Here is a 25,376-nt window from a genome sequence, read left to right as displayed (position 1 = left end):
ACCTCCAACATAGGGATTACAATTCAACATAAGCTTTGGGTGGGGACACAAATCCAAGCCATATCGATAGCTGTTTAATTTGTTAATTTAATTATTTAATTATCTATTTATTTATTTGAGACAGAGTCTTACTCTGTCGCCCAGGCTGGAGTGCAGTGGCGCGATCTCGGCTCACTGCAAGCTCTGCCTCCCTGGTTCATGCCATTCTCCTGCCTCAGCCTCCCGCGTAGCTGGGACTACAGCCCGCCACCACGCCCGGCTAATTTTTTGTATTTTTTAGTAGAGAGGGGGTTTCACTGTGTTAGCCAGGATAGTCTCGATCTCCTGACCTTGTGATGCGCCCGCCTCGGCCTCCCAAAGTGCTGGCATTACAGGCGTGAGCCACCGCGCCCGGCCCTAATTTTATTTTTAATTGCTTCAAATTCTACCAAGTATTGGTTTATTTACATCAGTTAAACTCTAAAAAGTTTTACAAGGCTTAAAGAATTTTTTTGTCTTGCAGGGTCAAAAACACATACATAAAATTTACCATCTTAACTATTTTTTTGAGATGGAGTTTCACTCTCATTGCCCAGGCTGGAGTGCAGTGGCGTGATCTTGGCTCACTGCAACCTCTGCCTCCTGGGTTTAAGCAATTCTCCTGCCTCAGCCTCCCAAGTAGCTGGGATTACAGACGTGTGCCACTTCGCCTGGATAATTTTGTATTTTTAGTAGAGATGGAGTTTCACCATGTTCGTCAGTCTGGTCTCCAACTCATGGCCTCAAGCAATGCGTCTGCCTTGGCCTCCTAAAGTGCTGGGATTACAGGCATGAGCCACCGCTCCTGGCCCAACTGTTTTCAAGTGTATAGTACAGGAGGTTTTTTTTTTTTTTTTTTTTTAATGCCTCAATTATGGTGATAGTTCATTCTGGCTGTTTTCTTCCAATCACATAGCTGAAGTAGGTTTGATTTACTCATTGGCTGATGCATTTAACAAATATTTGAGGGCTTACCGCCTATGAGGTGGAAAAGGAATATTTTGTTTTCTTCCAAAATAGAAACCTGTAATGTTTTTGTAATTATAAGATGTAGGCTTGTTGCAGAGAGTTCAGAAAATACAGAAGAGCATAGTCACTCATGATTCTACAACTCTGTTTACTACTGTTGATGTATTGGTATATCCTTCTAGTTTGTTTTCTGTTGTTGTTAGTGCTGATCTATGTCTTGTTATATTTTTACCCAAAATATATCATACTCTATACTATTAATATTAACTATTTTCAGTTTATATAGTGTGGACGTCTTTCCATGGCCATAAATTTTTCTGTAGAACCTATATAATCATTTCAGTGGGTATATTATATTCTATAATATGAACCTTCCATAATTTAACTGATCTTAAATCTTATCTTTTTATTGGACATCTAGGTTTCTTCTCTTAAACCACATGTATTAGATGTGTAATAGAAGTCATGTCATGGTCATCTTATGTATATCTTTGTTTTCTTGCTTAGAGAGTGTAGAATCAAGCTCTCTTGTTTACTGTGGCATTCCCAGGAATTAACAAAGCACCTAGCAGGTGTAGAGTATAGTAAATATTATCTGAGTGAATGAATGGCCTGATTATTTCCATAGAATTAGGAATAGGGCTTTTAATATGGGGTAGGATTTGGTGAGGCAGGGAGATTGGTGATTGGGGGTGTCAAGCTGCTTGGGGCAAGACACTAGAAGAAGCCATCCATGTTCACTGAGGCCAGAGTTTGCATGGGGGATAGGAAGGGGCAGAGAAAGGGAAGTGACCTCTTCAGATACTTGCTGAATGCTTACTGTACACACAGGGGCAGGGAAGAAAAATTGCTCCCTTTTTCCAATGTAGCCTGTCTCCCACCTGTAGGAAACTGAGGTTTGAAGCCAGTTTCAGGCCAGTGTTACCTGTCTTGTTCACACGCTTATGCCAGCAGTAAGTGGAGAAGAATGGCAAAGAGCCTACCAGATTTCAATTAAGTCTAGTACTTGCCGGCTCTGTGACCTTAAGCTGCTGTTTAACCTCAGCCCTGGTCTCATCCTGTAAAATAGGGATGATTGTAACAGGTAATAATAATTGTTGTGCCTTGCAGAGAGTAAGAGATTAATAAGTGTTAACTATTGCTAGCTAATATTATTATGGATTCAGTAAACTTTCTTTTTTCTTTTCTTTTCTTTTTTTTTGAGATGGAGTCTTGCCCTGTTGCCCAGGCTGGAGTATAGTGGCGTGATCTTGGCTCACTGCAACCTCCACCTCCCGAGTTCAAGCAATTCTCCTGCCTCAGCCTCCTGAGTAGCTGGGATTACAAGCACTCACCACCACATCTGGCTAATTTTTGTATTTTTAGTAGAGACAGGGTTTCACTATGTTGTCCAGGCTGGTCTCAAACCCCTGACCTTGAATGATCTACCTGCCTCGGCCTCCCAAAGTGCTGGGATTACAGGCGTGAGCCACTGTGCTCAACTGATTCAGTAAGCTTTCATAGGTTGCCATGTATTCTTTTGTATGGGGGAAAGCCACTGTAAGCCCCAGATAAACCACATGTGGATGTGTTGAGTTTTCTAGAATACAACCATTTGTGAGTTAGGAACTACCTGCAGTTACACTGTTTGTTCAGTAAAACACTCCTTTATTGAGCAGAGGAATTTTTGTGCTCGTTCTCCTAGCTTTTAAGTTGCACCATGCCATTGCATAGCTATCAATAAAGGACAGTACCTGGCACTGTGGTGCCAAGAGGGAGGGTTTACCAACACCCCCCCACCCCCACCCCCCACCCCACCACTGCCTTTTTGTAGTGGGAAGAAAGGTCTGTCTAAGCTCAGTGGAAGCTATTTCTGAGCTTGAGATGGGAAGATTAAGCCACAGAATGTTGGTTGTTGGGTCCAGAATTTCAATGAATGTTGCTCTTCAAAGTAGAGAAGTGTTCATTTCTTCTGCAGACCATAGTTGACTCGAAGGTAACCCTAAAGCTTCAAAAGGGAAGGGAAGGAGGGCCTCACACGGCATGGGTAGTATTATGTATTACTGAAAAATGTGGAACTCTGTAGTTAAAAGATGCAATGTTGTTTACTTGAATTAAAAACTTTGAACCCAGTTTTATGTTTTTAATGCATTTCTTCTATTACCTTGGTACTACAACCTCCCAGCATGCCCAGGAACACCTGAGTTCTAACAGCTTGGTCAGCTTCAATATTTGAGCAACTTCCCCACTGTGCCCCATCCTACTGCCATTTATTAAGGAACAATATTATAATTTTTATAGCTCACAGAAAACTCTTAATGTCTTTCCTTAGCTTTGCTGGGTCTCCTGTATTTCCAGAAGTAGGAAAAGGGACTGAATGATGGGTGGTGTTACACTTCCTTTTATGGTTTGGACTTAGTTTAGACACATGAAAGCCAGCTTGGCTGTCCAGCCCCATTGAGGAGCAAGTCCTTCAGAATAGTTGGTTTCCATGTGGCCGAGGGGTTCATACTCCCCCAAACTCAAGCACTGAAGCTAAAAAATGTGACCCACATTTGGGATCATTCTTGTGACAGAAGTGTCCTAAGCACTTATTTGCTTAGGATACTTCTTTCATTCCTAAGTGGAATGAAGGTAACAGAACGTATGTGCTGCCTGGGTCATTGTTGTGAATATGAGCGATCACACTGCCGTATGTGAGCTGGTACCATGCAGAACATAGACCATGCAGCAATAGAGTGATGCTTACATTACCTGTGTTTCAGCTAAAGAAAAATCAGGCTTTCAAATCAACTTAGTTTATTCAGAAGTCTTGCTGAAGCTTGCAACCTGTGATAATCTTTCAGAGAGTTTCTGTTAGACTGCTCCAAGGCAGAGTTTCAGCCCACAGTTTATAGACAGGTGATGGCGGCGGCTCTTCCAGTGCTCAGAAGTTACAACAGATGTGCTCGAAGTTAGAGCAAGATCTCATCAAGGTTTGAGTGCAAGAGTTCGTGCGGTTATAGATGATAGAGGCATAGTCATTAATCCTGTCAGACATGTACAGAAAGAGGCGAGGGCTAGGGTCATTGAACTTAATCTGATTCAGGCGAGAGACTAGGGAACCTGTGCTGTGTGCTGCTGATCATCTTCAGGGCGTTCTTCTGGAGGGCTGCACTCAGTCAGAGTCAAGGGCTTTGTGGAATTCTGCCGGTAAGGGATTTTGTAAAATCCTGCAGGCAAGCAGAAAAGCAAACCTGGCTTCTTACATTTGCCATTTTGTCTCACGTGTGCTTGAAGAGCTTTACCACTGCTCCAGTTTTTTTTTTTTTTTTTTTTTTTTGAGACGGAGTCTCGCTCTGTCGCCTAGGCTGGAGTGCAGTGGCGCGATCTCGGCTCACTGCAAGCTCCGCCTCCCGGGTTCACGCCATTCTCCTGCCTCAGCCTCTCCGAGTAGCTGGGACTACAGGCGCCCGCCACCACGCCCGGCTAATTTTTTGTATTTTTAGTAGAGATGGGGTTTCACCGTGGTCTCGATCTCCTGACCTCGTGATCCGCCCGCCTCGGCCTCCCAAAGTGCTGGGATTACAAGCGTGAGCCACCGCGCCCGGCTCCACTTTTTAGTTCTGGCTTCTTTTGGTTGCTTTTCTCTCCTCCTTGCTGTGGGGTTAACTCATCATGCTTGCCTGTTGCAGTGTGTTTTTCAACATCTAAGAAGTTATGGATGCTAAGGATATCCAGTTACCTCTTGCAGGGTTGACAGGAGTGTGGTGTGATGCCACCATGCTATCTTTCCATGCCTGTGGCAGATGGTACTCAGTGATCATTGCACTTTCCCTGCTGAGACATTCAGGCTTAAGAATCCTCCTCAGCACAGAGTTTCAGGCAGCCGCTGCCCATCCGTTGGATGTGAGATGAAACCTGTTGATCTACCACCCGTCGTCTACCTGGGCTCCTTCGACTTACAGGTGATGACAACTAAGACCCAGAAGGGCAGGTCACTTCGCTAGAGTTGAGTCCAGGTTCTCTGGTTCTCCCCAGCAGTTTGTCCTCTTGGTTGCTGTGGCTTAGGAGCCTAGTAGTCACGCCTTTGGAACTGTGAAAGTAAAACGTGAGAGAGGGAGACAGAGACCCTTTTATGATTAAAGTACATGTGTTGTGTGTGTGTGCATGCCGATTTTGTAATATGTTTGGCCTTCTTGTTGCCAGCTGGAAATTCTAGGTGATGAAGGTATTGTGCTTTTTAATTTAACAGAAGAAGTACTTGGGAAGTTACTACCAGCCCTAGCTCATGTTTCTGTGAGCATTTCCTCACACACCTAGATCAATCCTTGGAAGGACCATCTGTGCCCAAGGCCGGTGCAGAGGACAGAGAGGGAGACATATTTATTTTTTGTAGTATGTGTGTGTGTTGCAGGGCTGGTCCTTCACTGGAGAAGAAAAAGAACAGTAAGTGGGAGGCCCAGCTTCAGGTAAGATAAGCAAGAGCCAGCTTATCCTTTCATTTTGATTCTTTGCCCCGGCAAGGACAAAGCACCTCTTATTTAGAAAAGCCTTTGCCATTTCTGTGGTTGGAGGGAGGATGTGCCAGGCTTTTGGAAAGATTTTCCTTTGCAGTATGTTTGCGGGAGGGGAAGCTTCTTCAGAAGGGAAAAGCCCAACATACAGCAATACCACATTTGCAAATGCTTTTATATCACTATCGTTCAACTTAGTTGCTTTTATTTTATTTTATTTTATTTCTTTTTTGCGACAGGATCTCTGTGGCCTAGACCAGAGTGCAATGGTGCAACCTCTGCTCACTGCAGCCTCGACCTGTGGTCCCAGCTATTTGGGAGGCAATCCTCCTGCCTGAGCCTCCCAAGTAGCTGGGACCACCGGCATGCACCACCGTGCCTGGCTAATTTTTGTATGTTTTTTAGAGATGGGGTTTTGCCATGTTGCCCCGGCTGGGCTGAAAATCCTGAGCTCAAGTGATCGGCCTACCCAGTGCTGGGTGCCTCCCAAAGTGCTGGGATTACAGGCGTGAGCCACCACGTGCCATTTACTTTTCTCAAGGAGTCAGTTTTCTTCATTTTTTAACTGTAAGAGTAATGTATGCACATGGTAAAAACCCAACCAGGAGAGCAGAACAATAAGTATAATGGATGTCCCCTGTTCTTCCCCACATCTAGGCCTGTTCCTCGGGTAGTCAGTGTTAGTGGTCTTATATCTACACATATGTGTATGTACATAGATATGAAATAGCAGGGCGTACTGCCTGTGTTAGTTGGCTGGGGCCACCATAACAAAGTAACACTGACTGGGTGGCTTACCCAGCAGAAATTCAGCTTCTCACTTGTGGAGGCCAGAAGTCCAAGAGCAAGGTGTGTGCAGGGTCACTTTCTTCTGAGGTCTCTCTCCTTGGCTTGTACATGGCCACCGTGTTGCTGTGCTGTCCCTGTGTGTGTGTCCTCCTCTTCTTAGAAGCAGTCCTATTGGATTAGGGACCACCCTAGTGGTCGTATTTAACTTTTAAATACCTTTTTTGTTGAGAGAGACAGAGTCGGGCTCTGTCACCCAGGCTGGAGTGCAGTGGCGCGATTTTGGCTCACTGCAACCTCCGCCCCCTAGGTTCAAGCGATTCTTGTGCCTCAGCCTCCTCAGAAGCTGGGACTGCAGGCATGTGCCACCATGCGTGGCTAATTTTTGTATTTTTAGTAGAGACAGGGTGTCACCATGTTCGCCAGGCTGGCCAGGCTGGCCTCGAACTCCTGGCCTCAAGCAGTCCACTCGCTTTGGGAGGTGGGATTACATGCGTGATCCACTGCGCCTGGCCTAACCTTAATTACCTTTTTAAAGGCCCTATCTGCAAATACAGTCACTTTCTGAGGTACTAGGGGTTAGTACTTCAACATACGAATTTTAGGGGACACAGTCTAGCCCGACACACCTGACGTATTGTTTTAAAAAATATTTCATTGTATAGGTCGTAATTCATTTTACTAGTCCCTGGGTAGCTGGAAAATAAGGCTGCTTCTAGTGTTTGTTATGACCAGCCTCATACCTAAATCTCTGTGTCTTTTTGGAAATGTATCTGTGAGAGGAGTTTCTGGAAGGATTGCAAGCATTGCCCTCTGAAGATATCGTTGGACTCCCTTTTGCGTGTGTGAATGTTACTTCCTGTGGAGGAGGAGAGTGTGCAGTATCTACAAATTAACACCCTTAGTATTCTCTGTGCTTCAGTGCTTGTGTGGGAAATTGAGTATAGCATGCAATTATGAACTTGGTCCCGTGGAGGGGATTGCCAGCCACTGTGCGTGAGGAGTGTTGCCACTGTAGTAACTTCACCACACATTATTCAGCCAACGTCCATTTACTGAGCCGCTGGGGGGCAGGCACTGTTTTGTTCATTTAGTTATTTATATTTTTAAAAAATAGGCTTAGGTGTTTTTTAGAGCAGTTTTAGGTTCACAGCACAATTAAGAGGAAGATACAGAGTTCCCATATACCTCCCCTCCCCACTCGCACCGCCTCCCCCATTATCAGCACCTCCCACCAGACTGGTACATTTGTTAGAATCGATGAACCTACCTTGACACATCACTACCACCTAAAGTCCATGGTTTACATTAGCATTCCCTCTTGGCATTGTATATTCTATATTTGTTTGTTTTTTATATGCTGTAACTTTTTCAGTAAAAGCCTTACGCCCTCTTGGAGCCAGGGGTAACAAAACCCTGGCACTTCTCTCCAGGCTTGTGAAAGCACCAGTAGTTCCAGCCAGGAATTGATTTTTCCAGTTTTGAAAGTGAGTGACATGCTCAGTGTCTTAACCCTGTAGGTGGCAGGGGCTGGATGTGAACCCATTTTATTCAAAGGTATGCTCCTCCAGAAACAGGTGTTCAGTCAGCAGGGCTGTGAGATTTCCCTAGATGCTAACAAACGTTTCTTTTACGGATGCTGTTTTGAATTTCCACCTGGTGTATATATCAATGTGTAGCTCAAGATAATGTGCTTGAACCCTTAATTATTAGCATAGTTTACTTCAATAAATCACTTTTGGGCTAGTAGAGAAAGGCTAGTCCATTCTAATATTCGGAATGTGTATGTATAGGCACACACACATATAGACACATATATATGTACATATGTATATTTGTAACATTTATAGCACTGTATAGATTAAGAGTGAAAATGAAATTTGGAACATCAGATCTATACAATGGCATATGACTTTAATGACAGAATAGGGTTAAACCAATATGGCCTTCTTTTTACATTTTCCACAATCATGTCCCTTCTGTTGCTATTTGCCTGCCTTCAGATGATCAGTTCCAATTAGGCTCACAGTGATGTTTGTATCTGTTTATTTTTCCCTCTGTGGAGATAATAGTAAGTTTAAATGTTGATTCAGCTGTGGGAATGTTTTATTGTGGGAGACATTAACTGTTTCCAAAATACTTATTTTCCCAAATAGAATAAGTATTTTGTTGATCACATTTGAACTTGAAATACAGTGAGAGGTCGCCGGGCACCGTGGCTTATGCCTGTAATCCCAGCACTTTATGCGAGGCCAAGACGGTGGATCACGAGGTCAGGAGTTCGAGACCATCCTGGCCAACATAGTGAAACCCCATTTCTACTAAAAATGCAAAAAATTAGCCAGGCATGGTGGCAGGCGCCTGTAGTCCCAGCTACTCGGGAGGCTGAGGCAGGAGAATGGCATGAACCCAGGAGGCAGAGCTTGCAGTGAGCCGAGATCGCGCCACTGCACTCCAGCCTGGGCGACAGAGTGAGACTCCGTCTAAAAAAAAAAAAATACACAAAAAAAGAAAATATATATATATATACACACACACAGTGAAAGGTTATCTAAGACCACATGGTAACAGAGAGTTAGCAACCAGCCAGGCGTGGTATCATGGTGTCCTGTGCTTGTAGTCCCAGCTAAGGCTGAGGCAGGAGCATTACTTGAGCCCAGGAGTTTGAGGCCAGTCTGTGTAACACAATGAAACTCTGTCTCTTAAAAAACAAAACAAAATAGCAATCGTGAAGGAGGCAGTTAGGAAAGGGTTCAGGAGGCAGGACCCAGAGAAAAGCCAGCTAAAGCACTGGGAGGGGACAGTTGTATGTGTGTGTGTTTAAAATTGGGGCATGTGAGTGGAAAGAGGTCAGTAAAATCAGATTGAGAACATCAGTGAAGGAATTGTAAAGGAAAGTGGCCCATAAAACACCCACACATGCAGTAATGTTAGGATACCACTTGTGTATTCTCTTATCTCAGCCCGAGTAGAATGTCTTCTTTTACAAAGCAGTGGCTTAGTTTTGTGAGTCAAGAAGAATCTGGAGGAAGCTGGCTTGGAAAATTGGATGTAAGATGGAGAGAGTTGGTTAGGAAAAATTTGTAGTGATGAAACAGTAGAGAATGACAAAGGGCTCAAACAATGACAGTCTCATGAAGTAGATGAGATAACTAGGGAAATGACTGTGATTCCAAGATCTGTCATACCATTATGGTATGTTGTCTTACCCATATGCCTGTGATCTTAGCTCATTGTAAGTGATGTTTATGGTGTAGCATTCTAATTGATGCTTGTTTTGAAGCCTTGCAGAGTCTCAAACTTCCTTCCAAATCATTATCAAAAGATTGAATTGTTGGGCTTTAGGTTTATATAGAGTATAGTGTTAATACATACAGATTTTATTGTAATTTGCAGTTTATGGTAATTTCTTGTAGCATTCTCTGTTTGCTTAACAGGGACTCCTTTCTGGCGCCAGTTGTGTCTGATAAGGTTATCCAAGAGACCATGTAGTACTTCTGCCACCCCCACATTATAATGAGAAGTCTTGAGGTTTTTTTTTTTTTTTTGGCACACCATCACACCTGGCTAATGTTTTATTTTTGTTTTTGTTTTAGTAGAGACGAGGTTTCACCGTGTTGGCCAGGATGGTCTTGATCTCCTGACCTCACGATCTGCCTGTCTCGGCCTCCCAAAGTGCTGGGATTACAGGTGTGAGCCACCGTGCCTGGCTGAGTCTTGAGTTTTTAAAGGACAAATAACTTGCGTGTAGTCCACAGCTAGTAGGTGGCAAAGCCAGGCCAGAAACCCAGCCAAGCTTTGAGCTTGAGCTTTTAATCACCATCCTCTATTACCCTATGGCTTACTAAAGATCCCAGAGAAAAGATGTGTATGCTGTTAGTGGTATAGCAGGAGCTCTGTGCTCCTCTGGGCCCACGTCCTACTCATTAACCTAAAAAGCTTACCATTTGGGGCATGAAGCTCGGGTAGAAATGCAGTGTAAAAGGCACCCATTTCTTTTGAGCTTCAAGTTACATACTCTCATTATTTCCTACAAGGGTGGATGGCTGCAGGCCTTTCCCATCCCAGCACCCTAGGTGCTTTGTACATTCATCCTTAGGCTCATGGATTTTGACAGGTTCCTTTTGAAACCATCTAGGATTGATGGTCATGTTGTCCGAGGTGTTATCCAAGCCCGTTGTCTCACGACCAAGAAAAGTAAGGATTAATGTGAACACAAGGGTGAAGTTGGAGTGAATGAAGAAAGCTCTGTGCGATGGAAAGGAGGACCTGAGTGGGTCGCTGTTTTTACAGTTGAATCCGAAAGCTTTTATGAGAAACTCCCCTCATCTCCGTAGCTGTTTGCATAACTTCCCTTATCTGTGAAGCTGTCTGTGTAACTCTCCTTATCTGTGCAGACACGGGCATGTGTTGGGTAAACACAAAGTGCAGCTCCTCATTTGTATAACTGTGTTTTAGATAAGCCTCCCCCTGCACCTCCCCACTCCCTGTGCAAGTTCCCACGGAGCCCACCGTGTATGTGCCTGAGAAGGAGAGGAAACTTTTCCCTGGGAGCCTGCTAATCACACAAAGAACAAAAGGCTTCTGTGCTGGGCCTTGCTTTCTTATCAGTGCAGCTGCAGTTTAGTTTTTCCCCAGGCAGCTCTATTTATACGTGTACCTGTGATTTTTCAGGCTGTTTCTCTGAGGACTAGCCTTAACTGTATGCCTAACTGATTTTTCCTTTTCTTCTCCCTCACTTTCTTGGGCCCGACTTTTTGTTTTTCATGTTCTTCCCACTTTGTTTACCAGTTCTTGGCTTCTTCTCTTGCTCTTAGCTGATTCTAGAAATCTTTTTGTCTGAGAGTCATGATTATAATACTTCAGATGAACTGTGCCTTTTCTGTGTAATAACTGGGCATCTCCCAAACCATTGATGGTTGTCATTAAAGATAGCACCAGAACAATTCCGATGAAAGCTTTGTTCACACACCGAACTGTTCCTGCATGTCCTATGGTCAAGGTACCTGGAAAGAATGGTCATCTTGTAGCTTGGAAGGTCGACCTGCAGAAGGCCTGGGTGAATACGTTGGTAAAGTGGTGTGACTCAGTACAGGACACCAACTGGGCACCCCACAATTTAATTCAATTCTGACACTAACTACCTAGAGTTTGCACAGACCTCACAGGTTAAGGGCTCAGTTCCACAAGACTTTTCCCATTTCAGATGACAGTTGCAAATCTAGGCCTTCCATACTTCTGACTGACCAGCTATAAATCAGGAGTTCCCAGGACCCCCTCTTTAAGTTCAATAATTGGCTAGAACGGATCACAGAACTCACCAAAACTCTTTACTGGCGATTACCAGTTTATTATAAAGGATACAAATGAACAGCCAGATGAAGAGGTACACAGGGCACTGTCCAGAAGGGTCCCAAGCGCCAGAGCATCGTCCCCATGGAGTTGGGATGCACCACCCTCCTGGCACATGGATGCGTTCACCAAACTGGAAGCTCTGAATCCCATTGATTAGGGCTTTTATGGAGGCACTGTTATGTACATGCGGCTGATTAAACCATGGGCTATTGGTAATTAGCTCAGTCTTCAGTCCCTGCCCAGGTGTGTGATCCTGAAAGTTCCGACCCTCTAAACCACATGGCTGGTTCCACTGATAGCCAGCCTTCCATCCTGAAGCTATCTAGGGGCCCAGGAAGAGTTGCCTCATTAGTACAAGCTCTGGTGTGATTGAAAAGAGCATTAGTAATGAAATACTCTCCTGTTAACCTCTGTCACTCAGGAAATTCCAGAAGTTTTAGAAGCTCTTGCACCAGACCAAATTTTATATATATATATGTAGAGTAATGGCAAAAACCACAATTACTTTTGCAGCAACCTAATATGATGTTTTCTTTTTTCCTGGTCATGTTTTTCTTGGAGACAGCCTCCCAAGTAGCTGGGACTACAGGTTTGTGCCACCATGCCTGGCTAATTAAAGAAAAATTTTTTTGTAAGAGATGGGGTCTTGCTGTGTTGCCCAGGCTGATCTCAAACTCCTGGGTTCAAGCGATCTTCTTACCTTGATCTCCCACAGCTCTGGGATTAAAGGTGTGAATCACTGCATTGGGCCTTATTAAAAAAATACATATATATGTGTGTGAGTGTGTGTGTGTGTATATATATGTATATATAAAATACACATTAGATATACACTGTCTCTAAATATATATAAATGCGCACACACACACACACACATACACATTTAGAGACAGGTTCTTGCTGTGTTGCCCAGGCTAGACTTGAGCTCTAGTCTCAAGTGATCCTAGTCTCAAGTGATCCTCCAGCCCCCTGAGTAGCAGGGACTCCAGATGTGTACCACAGTGCCTGGCCATGTTTCTTATTCTGTCACAGTATCATGCTCTAAGCGGATGCCTTCTGTTCCTTTTCTAGCTGGCCTGCTGCTGTGGGTCTGCAGGCTGCTCTCTCTGCTGTGATTGCTGCCCCAGGATTCGGCAGTCCCTGAGCACCCGCTTCATGTACGCCCTCTACTTCATTCTGGTCGTCGTCCTCTGCTGCATCATGATGTCAACAACCGTGGCTCACAAGATGAAAGAGCACGTAAGTTTGTCCGTGTTCAGCTCGTCCTATTTCCGATGTTTGATGAGGGTATGTGGGAAACACATGATTTAGAGGATGGGGCCCATGTACCCCCATGTGTTTTGGGGTGTACCTGGTTTCCTTGAACCCTCCTGAAGCCTGCTCTGTGATTTCCGGGATCCAATGCCTTCTGGCTAAACAGGAAAACCAATCAACAGCTTGATCTTTAGTAATAGTGTAGATGCTATCTGATGCTTTTGGTGGAGAATTCTAAATTTTAAAATATTTGTGTAGATTCATTGGGTACAAGTGCAATTTTGCTATGTTAATATATTACCTGGTGGTGAAGTCAGGGCCTTCGGTGCATCCATCCCGGGAATAACACACGTTGTACCCACCAGGCAACCTCTCATCATCCACCCCCTTCCCAGCCCCACAGCCCCTGAGTCTCCATTGTCTATCATTGTCCGTCATTGGACACATCATGGACACATCATTGTCCATCACAATCGTCTGTTTATGTCAGACGATTGTGTGTTTTATCTTAGCATTGTTTATAGCTGTTCCTGATGAAATATGCCATCTTTTCTGGTACACTTCTGTCCTTTTCCCTTGTCATAGGATGGCTGCCAGGATTTCTTTCTTGTTTTTTTTTTGAGACAGAGTTTTGCTCTTGTCACCCAGGCTAGAGTGCAGTGGTGCGATCTCGGCTCACTGCAACCTCCACCTCCCAGGTTCAAGCGATTCTTCTGCCTCAGCCTCCCTAGTAGCTGGGATTACAGGTGCCCCCCACCACGGCCATCTAATTTTTGTATTTTTAGTAGAGGCAGGGTTTCACCATGTTGGCCAGGCTGGTCTTGAACTCCTGACCTCAAGTGATCTACCTGCCTTGGCCTCCCAAAAGTGCTGGGATTACAGGCGTGAGCCACTGTGCCTGGCCGCCTGCCAGGATTTCAAATAGCAGCTGAAACACTGAATTTGGCCTATATGGGAAGTATAATAAAGCTTAGATATTTTCACAAATAATGGAGAATGCGCTATGGGGCATTTCCCACCTTTCTGGACAGGTTACTTGTAGGGTGAGTGGTGTCTTCATGGGTGAGGGGTGGATTTTCGGCCATTCTTTGGTCAGTATATACAGAAGTAGGCCTGGTGTGTGATGCTGATGGAGATACATGTGGGACCTCGTTTTCTTGAACTTCCCTTTTTCCCCCATAGTGGTCCCCCTGGGGATTTTGAGAAAGCCCAAGAAATAACACTTTGTCTCCTAGGTTCTAAGCAAATTGACAAAAAAGACTAAGATGTCAGCAGGTTGCCAAACATCACCTTTGTTCCTCATAAAACCGATGTGAGGCTCTGTGGCTCGTATTTTCAGGGAAGCAGGCTTTTACTGAACCCCTAAATGACTCAGACTTACCCAGCAGGGCGCCATCAGTGCCCGGGAAGGGCAGACTTTTTTGCAAGGGCGCAGTTTGCCAGGAAGAGAGAGCAGCAGGCGCGTTCCCTTGGGGCAGCTGTTACTCTAGAGAGAGAGGGAGAGGAAAGCCTTGCTATCCAAATGCCATTTCCCCTTACAAACTGACCACTCCGTACTGCATCGTCCCAGCTGAACAAGTGAGGAGGCAGAGGGAAGTCTGGAGCAGGCTCTCATGGAGCTGCCCACAGTAGGGACGACATTGCCCAGAGCAACACCTGAGCAAACGTTTGCCCCAGCCTGTGCTGAAGCTAGGGCTATTTTATTTTTTTATTGATTGATTGATTTTTTTGTGGGGAGGTGGTGGATGGAGTCTTGCTCTGTTGCCCAGGCTGGAGTGCAATGGTGCGATCTCAGCTCACTGCAGCCTCCGCCTCCCAGGTTCAAGTAATTCTCCCACCTCAGCCTCCCAAGTAGTTGGGATTACAGGCATGTGCCACCACGCCTGGCTAAATTTTTGTATCTTTCTTTAGTAGAGATGGGGTTTCACCATGTTGGCTGGGCTGGTCTGGAACTCCTGACCTCAAGTGATCTGCCCGCCTCGGCCTCCCAAAGTGCTGGGATTACATGCGTGAGCCACCATGCCTGGCCTGAAACTAGGGCTATTTTAAATACACTCAAGTATTTCAAAACAACCATTTTCTTAACAGCACTTCGTATATTCTTATTCATTAAAGTAGGCCCTCTGAAGCTTTCTGTTGCATAGTGCTTTTATAATTGTGGTTGTATGGTCTTGGATATAGTGGATACTACAGTGAAATTTGGGTTCCCCTCTGACTGCTTGAAACATTGGCTCTTTCCTCAGTAAGACACTGTAGTGTGAGCCATGGGGTGTTCACACTTGCGAGAAATGGAGCTTATAATTCAGAAGAGAAGTGATGAAGTCTTTTTTTCTTTTCTTTTCTTTTCTTTTCTTTTCTTTTTTTTTTTTTTCTTTTCTTTTCTTTTCTTTTCTTTTCTTTTTTTTTTTTTGAGACAGAGTCTCGCTCTGTTGCCCAGGCTGGAGTGCAGTGGTGTGATCTAGGCTCACTGCAAGCTCCGCCTCCTGGGTTCACGCCATTCTCCTGCCTCAGCCTCCCGAGTAGCTGGGACTACAGGCGCCCGCCACTACGCCCGGCTAATTTTTTTTTTTTTTTTTGTATTTTTTAGTAGAGACGGGGTTTCACCGTGTTAGCCAGGATGGCCTCGATCTCCAGACCTCATGATCCGCCTACCTCAGCCTCCCAAAGTGGTGGGGTTACAGATGTGAGCCACCACGCCCAGCCAAAGTTATAAAGTCTTTCTAAGGCCTAAAACAAGGCAGAAATTAATAAGAGTCTCAGTCTGTTGCCCAAGCTAGAGTGCAGTGGCGCAATCATGGCTCTCTGCAGCCTTGACCTCCCAGGCTCAATCGATCCTCCTGCCTCAGCCTTCTGAGTAGTTGGGACTACAGGCGTGAGCCACCATGCTGGCTAGTTTTTCTATCTGAAAGCGTAGGTTTTAACTCTTACTCTGAGCGTCCACTTAATCTCCCATGTACTACTTGTGTTTTTTTTAAGTAATACAGTATTCTCTTTGTAAATTCAACAAGCTCGAATTTCTAAATCCATTCAGGTGGCTTTGATGATCCACTGTGGTACTGTGGTGGGGACTCTGGTGTGCACTGGATGTAGTGTGATCCCTGCTCTTAATAAGTTTCTGTTCTTTAATAGAACTAAGCCCTGCATCCAAAAAACAAAATCTGTTACTATACAAATAGATAGTATCCCACAGTAGTGAATTTATTGAGACGTTAGAGGGAGAGATAATTTGGGACCATTGGTATGTGTTTTAGGACATGAATTTCATAATGATAATATTAACACCTGATTACCATGCAAGTAACCTGCCGCATGAAACAGTTCCTAGCAATTCCAGTCAGTATTTATGCTTTCTGACTGTTAACGGAACATTTGAGAAACAGAAGATGTTCACTGGTGTTGCTAGGAAAGGCTTCGTGAAATAAGTGACTTGTATGAGTAATAATAACTATTTTAATAGCTAATTATTGAGTGATACCACGTGTCAGGTTTTATTCTGAGCACTTTACCTGTGTTTTCTTACTTCATCAGCACTGTACTCACCTGGACAGTAGGTACTAGCATTACCCCTGCCCTACAGATGGGGAAACTGAAACATCGAGCCATTCAAGTACCTCACCCAAGGTCTCCAGCTATTAAACGGTGGGGTTGGGGTTTGAACTTGGTCTGAATATGTTCTTAGCTATGAGGCTGTGTGACTAGAGAGGAGGGAGAGGCATGTGGAGAAAGGACCAAGAGGAGAGGCGAGGTGAAATGACCACATCTTGCAGGAATTGTAGTACCAAGGTGAAGTGTTTGAATGTGGTCTGTGGCAAGTGGGAAGCCGTTACAGCTTCTAGAGCAGGAGGCTGTATCATGGAAACAGAGGGAGATATTTTGGGAGGTGAGCCTAGAGGTGGTGGTGGCAGTGGGCACAGGGTGACTTACAGTTGGAGAACAGAGAGAGGGAGGAAGAGAGGGAAGAACAACCCTGATGTCCCTCACAGAGGCTCTTGGAAATGTTTCTATGCCTGTCCCCTGAATGTACCTATTTACAAATGGTTTGGCTGCGTGTCCTGCATAGGGAATGAGATCCCCGTGGGTGAAACCAATCCTTTTCCCGCTTTAGGGCCTCACAAGGGAGCTGGCCATCTGGTCACAAAGTCAGCTTGTTTCATGGCCTACAGAAGAGAGGCTGACCTCATCCTCAGGCGGTGCTTGCGGGCGGGTGTTGAAAGGTCCCCTTGTAGGGACGCACACTGGGCTCCTGCTGGAGCCCTCACCCCCTCTTTGTTGGCCGTGGAAGTGCCTGAGACTGTGACTGGAAGAGGAGAAAGAACTGCATGCTTGTAACGGCCCGGATGGGAGTGTGTAAGTGCCTCCTACCCAGCGTTCTGCCAGAGTCGCGTGGGCCTTTGGTATGTGTGTTAGGAGCGCAAGGGCAGCTCCCTTGTCAGTTATGTCCAGTTTTTGCCTTGGTTTCAGAATGCGGCCTGTGTTTAAGTTTGTGTAAGAGGGGACTATAAGGGATGCTGGGCCAGACTTTGTCCTTCTTCTTTTCTTTAGGGAAACTCCTCTTTCCCAGGAGAACTTTGGCTCAGAGAAAGCTCGACTGTGCTGGCTGAATAAGGCATGATTCTGTCTTCTCTTGGAGCATTTCCCCATCTCAAAACATAAGGGCTATTTATTTTGCAGGTCATTCTTGTTATTAACTATGTAATTTAAGCAGGTACACACTCATGAGATTTGATACCTGGGGGATTAAAAATCCATTTTAGAGGGCCGAGTGCAGTGGCTCATGCCTGTAATCTCACTTTGGGGGGCCGAGGCAGGTGGATCACAAGGTCAGGAGATCCAGACCATCCTGACCAACATGGTGAAACCCCATCTCTACTAAAAATACAAAAATCAGCTGGGTGTGGTGGCGTGCGCCTGTAGTCCCAGCTACTCAGGAGGCTGAGGCAGGAGAATCGCTTGAATCCAGGAGGTGGAGGCTGCCATGAGCCGAGATCCCAGCACTGCGTTCCAGCCTGGCGACAGAGTGACACTCTGTCTCAAAAAAAAAAAAGTCCATTTTAGAATGTAGAATGCAAAGGGAAAAAAAGTGGGCGAGAAAATAAAGCCTCCTGACCCAAACTGCTAAGTCAAGGTGTGATGTCTGTGTTTGAGGAAGATTCAGATTTAGGCACCCTGGGAAGCCACATGGGTGTTTGGGGAGGGAGGAGAAAGGAAAGTCTTTATTTCCTAGGGAGTAGGGGCCACTAAAACCTGTACTGGAGAAGGAAGGATGGGTGACCTGTGCAGCCCCCACTTTCTCCCCTGAGAGCTCAATGTGCCAGGCCAATGTAGGAAGAGCCACAGATATTCCCAGCCTGAAACATGTTAGATGTGTTTCCTTCATTCCGCATTACACTCTCCACTCCATTCCCATCTTCCCCTCAAGCTCCCCAGCCTTAGGCAGCCACTAATCTATTTTGTCTCTGTGGATTTGCCTATTCTAGACATTTCGTATAAATGGAATCATACAATATATAGCCCTCTGTGTCTGGTTTGTTCTCTCTCTCTCTCTCTTTCAGATGGTGTCTTGCTCTGTCTCCCAGGCTGGAATGCAGTGGTACGATCTTCTGCATCAGCCTCCTGAGTAGCTGGGATTACAGGTGCCTGCCACCATGCCCGGCTAATTTTTATAATTTTAGTAGAGACGGGATTTCACCATGTTGGCCAGGCCGGTCTCAAACTCCTGACCTCAGGTGATTCGCCTGCCTAGGCCTCCCAAAGTACTGGGATTGCAGGCGTGAGCTACCGTGCCCGGCCCACTTAGCATGTTTTTAAGGTTCACACTCAGGTTGTAGCATATGTACTTCATTCCTTTAAGTGGCTAGATAATATTCTGTTGTATGAATATAACATATTTTATTTTACTTTTATTTATTTATTTTTTTTGAGATGGAGTTTCACTCTGTTGCCCAGGCTAGAGTGCAGTGGTGTGATCTCGGCTCACAGCAACCCCTGCCTCCCAGGTTCAAGCGATTCTCCTTCCTTGGCCTCCTGAGTAGCTGGGATTACAGGCGTGCATTACCAGGCCTGGTTAATTTTTTATATTTTTGGTAGAGACGGTTTCACCATGTTGGCTAGACTGGCCTCGAATTCCTGACCTCAAGTGATCTGTCCGCCTTGGCCTCCAAAAGCGTTGGGATTGTAAATATACCTGTAACATATTTTATGTATCCATTTGTCAGTTGATGGACATTTGGGTTGTTTGTACCTTTCGGCTGTTATAAATTATGCCCCTGTGAACATTCGTGTACTGATTTTGTATGGACATATGTTTTCATTTCTCTTGGGTTTATATCTAGGAACAGAGTTGCTGGATTGTGTATTAACTTTAAGCTTTTGAGGAACCGCCATATTGTTTTCCAAAGTAGCTACATCATTTTCCATTCCCACCAGTAATGTGGGATATTCAGGGTGAAGTCATGTATTAAGGTTCACATTTCTCCACACCCTCATCAACGCTTAATGGTACATCTTTTTTTATTTTAGTCGCTATAGTGTGTGTGAGGTGGTCATCTCCTCTTTGCCTGTGCCTCCAACACTGCCCTCTGCCCTTCTCATTTGCTTGCTTTCCCCCGGGGCAGCTTGTTCATTTCTGGCTTTGATCATCCCCATATGTGCATCTGCTTGTAAAAACACCCTTCACTCAGGACGGTGCTGAGGACACTGGTGGATTCTTTCTTCCTGCATCCCCACTTTTCTAGATCTTGTGCATACTTTTCCCCAGACAGGTCATAAAAGTCTCAGGCTTCCCCTCTGCATTCCAGTCAGTCATGGCGATGCGGCCACGCCACCCTCCCTGGTGTTGCATATTACATTTACCTTGTTTGAACTTGGGTAGTTCCCAAATGTCCCCAGCTGCCCTCAGACTTCTTTCTCCAGATAACTTAGCCCGTTAGTTAGGCTGAGCTGAAGGTGCTGTTTGCTACATTTCTCCCAGATGATAACCTATTTCTAATTTCTGGGGTCACCACAGTATAGTGACTGTAGGTGAATACAGTGGCTACTTTCCTTAAAAACAACTTGGATTTCCAAAGGCTATTCATAAGCACATCTTTTAGTCCATTTACAGTGACATGTTAAAATACTTCAGTGGTTCTTGGAGATGACAGAGTTCTTTGATCCGTTAGGTTTGAAACTCTGAAACTGGGGAGATGAGCTACTTTATTTCCTATTTTTAACCTGAAGAATTAAAATAAATATGAAGCCATAATAGTAAATATTCCTTGTGGGAAGCCCTCCTTGTACTGGTTCCAGGGATCCAAAAATGCCTGAAACAAGGCCCCTTAAAGGAGCGAGTTAAAGAGATGAGTGGAAAAAGGCTGCAGCTCATATGTATAGCAAGTGTTCTGCCTTGAGAAGAGACAGCAAATACGTGTGGTGTTAAGTGTTCTACAGAGAAAACAATGATCTTTTTAGGATATAATTTGTTTTATAAATTTGTATAAATTTATGGGGGTACAAGTATAATTTTGTTACATTGATATATTGCTTAGGATATAATTTGAATACATGGTTAGAATTTTTTTTTTTTTTTTTTTGAGACAGCGTTTCACTCTTGTTGCCCAGACTGGAGTGCAATGGCATGATCTTGGCTCACCATAACCTCTGCCTCCTGGCTTCAAGGGATTCTCCTGCCTCAGGCTCCCGAGTAGCTGGGATTACAGGCATGCACCATCACACCCAGCTAATTTTGTATTTTTAGTAGAGAAAGGGTTTCTCCATTTGGTCAGGCTGGTCTCGAACTCCCGACCTCAGGTGATCCACCTGCCTCCACCTCCCAAAGTGCTGGGATTACAGGTGTGAGTCACCACACCTGGCCCATTGTTAAGAATTTTTAAAAGCAGAAAAGTCCGAAGTGGTCACCTTAACCAACCTGTCGTTTGACAGGTGAGAAGCTGTGGCCCAGGAAGTGAAGTGGCTTGTCAGAACTGAGACGCCAGGTATATCTGGGATTAGACCCCAGGGCTGCTGGTCGCCTGGCCAGTGCATCTCCTGTTTGTGCAACTAGGTTTGCTTGTTGGTCAGATATTCACAGAAGTCACAGCAAATGCCTTTTATCAAGCATATCCTTCCTCTGCTTTCTAGACTTTCTTCTGGGTCCAGTGGTAAGAGTATTACTTTTGGAAATAGCGCTGCCTGGGGCCCTCAGCAGCGATCTTAGCTTAGTTACATTTCCCATCTGCCTCCTTCCTGTTGTGATGACCAAAAGCTGAGCTCAAGGGATGACTGTTATTCTGAGGTAGAAAACAGAGGTAGCCACAAAACTAGTATTTATTTATTCAGTGGCTTTGCATGTAAAATAGAACTTGTTTTCAGGTTGTGTTTGGTATAACCACCTTTTTAAAACAAACATCATCAGTGAAAAATATTCCACTTTGATCCAAAATACTGTGCAGTTTGTCCCAATGTAAAATGACAGGTCTTCACGCTGAAGCTGGAGAGTCTGGCTCTTGATTTTCCTTTGATATTTACTGGTTGAATGTTCAGTGCACACTGTTACCTGAGACCCGCATCAGGGGCTGGCATAGGCACATTGAAGCCTCAAGTGGAGCTCTCCATTCTCAGCTTTATATGCTTTTGTGTCAGAACAAGTGTCAAATTAACAGTAACAAGAAAATATTGCTGACCCAGTTCTTTGATTCTGGAATGCTTTTTTAAAATCCAGCTGAGATGAAGTGCTTTTCAAAAGTTCTCTTTCTGCGTAGCAACTGAGTTCATGGTACTGTTGTACCTTATGTGTCAAGTTATCAAGGAGGAAGTTTTTGAGATTAAAAGTGGGTTGGGACCATCGAACCTCAAGCCCATTGTAGAACTGAGGGAAAATTCTCACCATGACCTTTTAGAATTTTCCTCTGGGAAGCTGGCTTTGAGGTTTTGCCTCTTAAATCCTCTGAGTTCCCTCCCCTCCAAGTTAGGATGACTCTGGAGACATATGTTTCCAAACGGTTTTATCTTGTGGCCTAAATTTCATCCAGACATAACATGTGAGAGAAAGCAAAGAGTCCCTGTACCCTCCTATGCCTCAGCCATCATTGCTGGGCCTCATCCTCCCCCATACAAGTGGATGTCGGGAAGTGTAGTGGTGGGAAATCGTTTTGTACTGGAGGCAGCAATTTGAACTAATGGATATCCTGCTGAGAGTCTTTTCTTGAGCCTGAACCAAGGACAAAGAGGTTTGATCCTGATCCAGTAATAATGAGCTTGCCAGGAGGCTGCAAATTGGAAACAATACTTACTGTCCTTGGTCTGTGAGGATCCATTTCCTGCACCTTTGCGGGAGCACCAGGTGTCAGCTGGATCTCTTTTAGGATTGGTCTGGCTATGGACGGGAGAGAATGATAAGATGTGAGAATGAAAGTTTTCCTAACACGTTTTTTTCTGTAATCGTCTAAAGCGTCTGTTAAGCAACTGTCCACAGACAGGGCCTTGGAGTAGCCTGCAGATAAATAGAACAGACAAAAGCTTTGGAAATGAGCATTGTCAGCCATCATAAACATGGGGCTGGAGAGAACAGAGAAATGGCACAACGAAGAGTGGAAGAAGATAAAGTAGCCTCAGAGCGATGGGAATAGGAAACAATGCATAGATATTGTGAATAGCTGAATCTTGATACTCTGCATAGAAATTTAATAGGATGATTCTGTGACTTGATCAAACTGTAATCCGAGCTCATTCTTCAAAAGTTTAAAAAATTGCCTAGCTGTCATTCTTTCAGATGCAGGTGGCGAGCATCCCGAAAGGTGCTGGGGATTTCAGAGGCGCTGAGTAACACACAGTTATTGTCCCCATAGAGCTGGCCCTCAGGTAGGGGAAAAGAGAGCAGTTTGGCAAGTGTGTCTGGAAGGAGCCAGTGATGCTAGACTGTGTGTGTCTGAAAGCTAAAAATATGTGAACTCCATTAGTGAATATTGGACAGTGGTGTCGGCTCAGATATGACTCGGCTGACCTTCAGGGTCACATGGTAACTCAGGAATGTTCTCTCCCCATTCTGGAGACAGAGCTGAGGTGCCTGGGAGGTTTATAAAAGGGAATGAAGTGTTTTTGCCTCCTCAGCAGGGCTGAGCATAATCACAAGGGGTTGGGTATTCTGGGGGTGTGGTTTTAAAATTTCAGCGAGACTGTCTCTGCAGTCTTCAAATAAATCTAAAATTATCTTTCGACATGCTGGCTTTCATCAGTGTGGGGTTTATTTTTGGTTCCATGGGGTGTGTTTGTGTGACAGATGTGAGGACGTTTTCTGTTCGAGCTATTGACGGTTTCTGAGCCGCAGAGATGAGCCCTGGAAGCTCGTAGACACATTCTCTCTCCATTCCTTCCCACTCCATCTGAAAAACTTTCTGTGAGTGGATAAATTAAGGTACTTTATTTTCTGCTAAAAAAAAAAATGACATATGGGAGATATACAATTTGATTCACTTGAGGCCAAAGTTCCATTTGAGGACAGCCCTGAAGAAGGGAAGAGTCTCATGGGAGAAGGCAGGAGCGGAGGGTTGGGACAGCTGGACCGCAGCCCAAAGGAGCTGCTCTTTTGGCTCTTGATTTGCAGAGTAAGTTATCACCAGTTGTCACTTGCTTTTGAAATGTGCATTTGTACTTAGGCAGTTAACAGTTAGGCACAACTCCTCAGCTATTCTTCCTAGTAGCGCAGGGGTGGGGCAGACTTTTCCTACAAAGAGCCAGCTAGTACACACTGGAGGCCCTGTGGTCTCTGTAGCAGCTCTCGCCTTTGTAGTGCAAAAGCAGCCAAAACAATATGCCAGCCAATGGCATGGCCAGCCAACCAGTGTGGCTATGTTCCAATAAAACTTTATTTACATAAACAGGAGGCTAGCTGGATTTGACCCACTGGCTGTCGCTGGCCGACTCCTGTGTTAGACCCTCCATGGTCTTCTATGTGTTATGTGCAGTTACTCTCCCGTCTCTCTCAAAAGGGAAATGTCAGTGGCCTAAACATTGTGCTCAGAGTACCAGAGTTGTTGCTTAAGTTGCAGATAACTGGCTAGGCTGTATGAACCACATACTGGGTAGACTAGGTAAGAATAATGTGGCAATAAATTAGTATGACATGTTTAATAGTAATTATGTCTGTGTGGCATTTTGGAATAAATGGCAAATTGTTTACAGGTAAAAAAAAAAAAAAAGTCAGTTTTTTCTTTCTTTCTTTTTTTTTTTTTTTTTTAGAGACAGGGCCTTGCCCTGTTGCCCAGGCTGGAATGTGGTGGCATGATCATGGCTCACTGCAGGTTTAACCTCCAGGGCTCAAGTGATTCCCTGCTTCAGCCTGCTGAGTAACCGGGACCATAGATGTGCACCACAATGCCTGGCTAATTTTTTGATTTTTTTTTTTTTTTTTTGGTAGAGATGGAGTCTCCCTATGTTGCCCAGGCTGGTCTCAAACTCCTAGGCTCAAAGCAACGATCCTTCTGCCTCAGACTTCCAAAGTGCTGGGATTATAGGTGTGAGCCACTGTGCCCAGCCAGTCATCTTTTTATTATTCTGACAAAAGACGAAATTACAAATTTAGTTGGAAAGTTGAATTGGATTTTATTTGTGATTCTAGAATGTGAAGTAGAACGACTGTTCCAGTTAGCTGAGCAGAGGAGGGTGTCTTTATAGGCAGAAAAGGCTTGAAAAAAAGCAGAAACAGAACAAAGGGTTAAAACAGAGAGGATTTCTTTATTAGAAATCCTCATAGACTCACATTGACTGGAATCTTTCAGTGTTTTTTTTTGTTTGTTTGTTTTGTTTTTTGTTTTTAAAGAAAACTGACCCCCAAATTCAGTGGCACTTAGTACAAGTGGCTTCATTTTGGTTTGGTCTGATCTGCTGGGGCCTAGTGAAGGAGTCAAAAACGGTGGCCTCTCTGTAAACTTTAACAATCCAAACCAAGCATTTTGGTGATCCAGGAAGAAGCCGGGATGGAGAAAATGAGGGTCTGGGCACCCTAGTTCCCCAGCTGCTGGGCACCGTCATTCAATTCCAGGTCTGATATAAGAAAGATGCTGGGGCCGGAAACTTAAATGTCTGCCATGTACTGGTTCCCATCACTAGAACTGGGGAACAGGTAATGGGGCTTGCAAATCTTGAGGTTATAGGTTTGGTGGAGAGTCCTGTCTTTTGGGGAATATTAGGTCCTAATGTCCTGCCTAAAGCAAACATCATGACTAGTCCGAATTAACCATGAAAATGCTTCAAATATCCATCAAGTAGAGCATAGTTTTGTGCATACAGCATTTCATTAGTAGAACGTTAGCTGTTTTTAGCATGAACTTTTAACCTGTTTTATTCACAGCTCATATCCCCCTAGTTTAGAGTGATACCTGCACATAGTAGTTGGGAGTGAGTGCATGGATGATCAAAACTCTATGCTGTAATACGTGTGTATAATTATGTCATGTAACATATAGTATGGAATGAAGATTATACATGCAAACTCTAAATTCACTGGATTTTTACAAATGATATGCTTATGTCTGTAATCCCAGC

The 25,376-nt window shown here is 44.6% G+C and overlaps 1 protein-coding gene across 2 annotated transcripts in view; it reads left to right on the top strand.

Moving 5' to 3' along the window:
• The window catches only part of SERINC5 (serine incorporator 5), a 150,547-nt gene that overhangs the window by 41,687 nt on the left and 83,484 nt on the right, over window positions 1-25,376 (top strand). For both annotated transcript variants that reach the window (XR_001115402.2, XM_003261521.4), the window contains exon 2: window positions 12,675-12,842. Coding sequence is in view for 1 of the 2 variants with exons in the window: in XM_003261521.4 (XP_003261569.1) it covers window positions 12,675-12,842 (168 nt within the window). In the remaining variant the exon portion in view is untranslated. The remainder of the gene's footprint in view (window positions 1-12,674; window positions 12,843-25,376) is intronic.

This window comes from Nomascus leucogenys, chromosome 2 (assembly GCF_006542625.1).
Source record: "Nomascus leucogenys isolate Asia chromosome 2, Asia_NLE_v1, whole genome shotgun sequence".
Taxonomy (NCBI): Eukaryota; Metazoa; Chordata; class Mammalia; order Primates; family Hylobatidae; genus Nomascus; species Nomascus leucogenys.
This window is presented reverse-complemented; position numbering and strand designations above follow the sequence as displayed.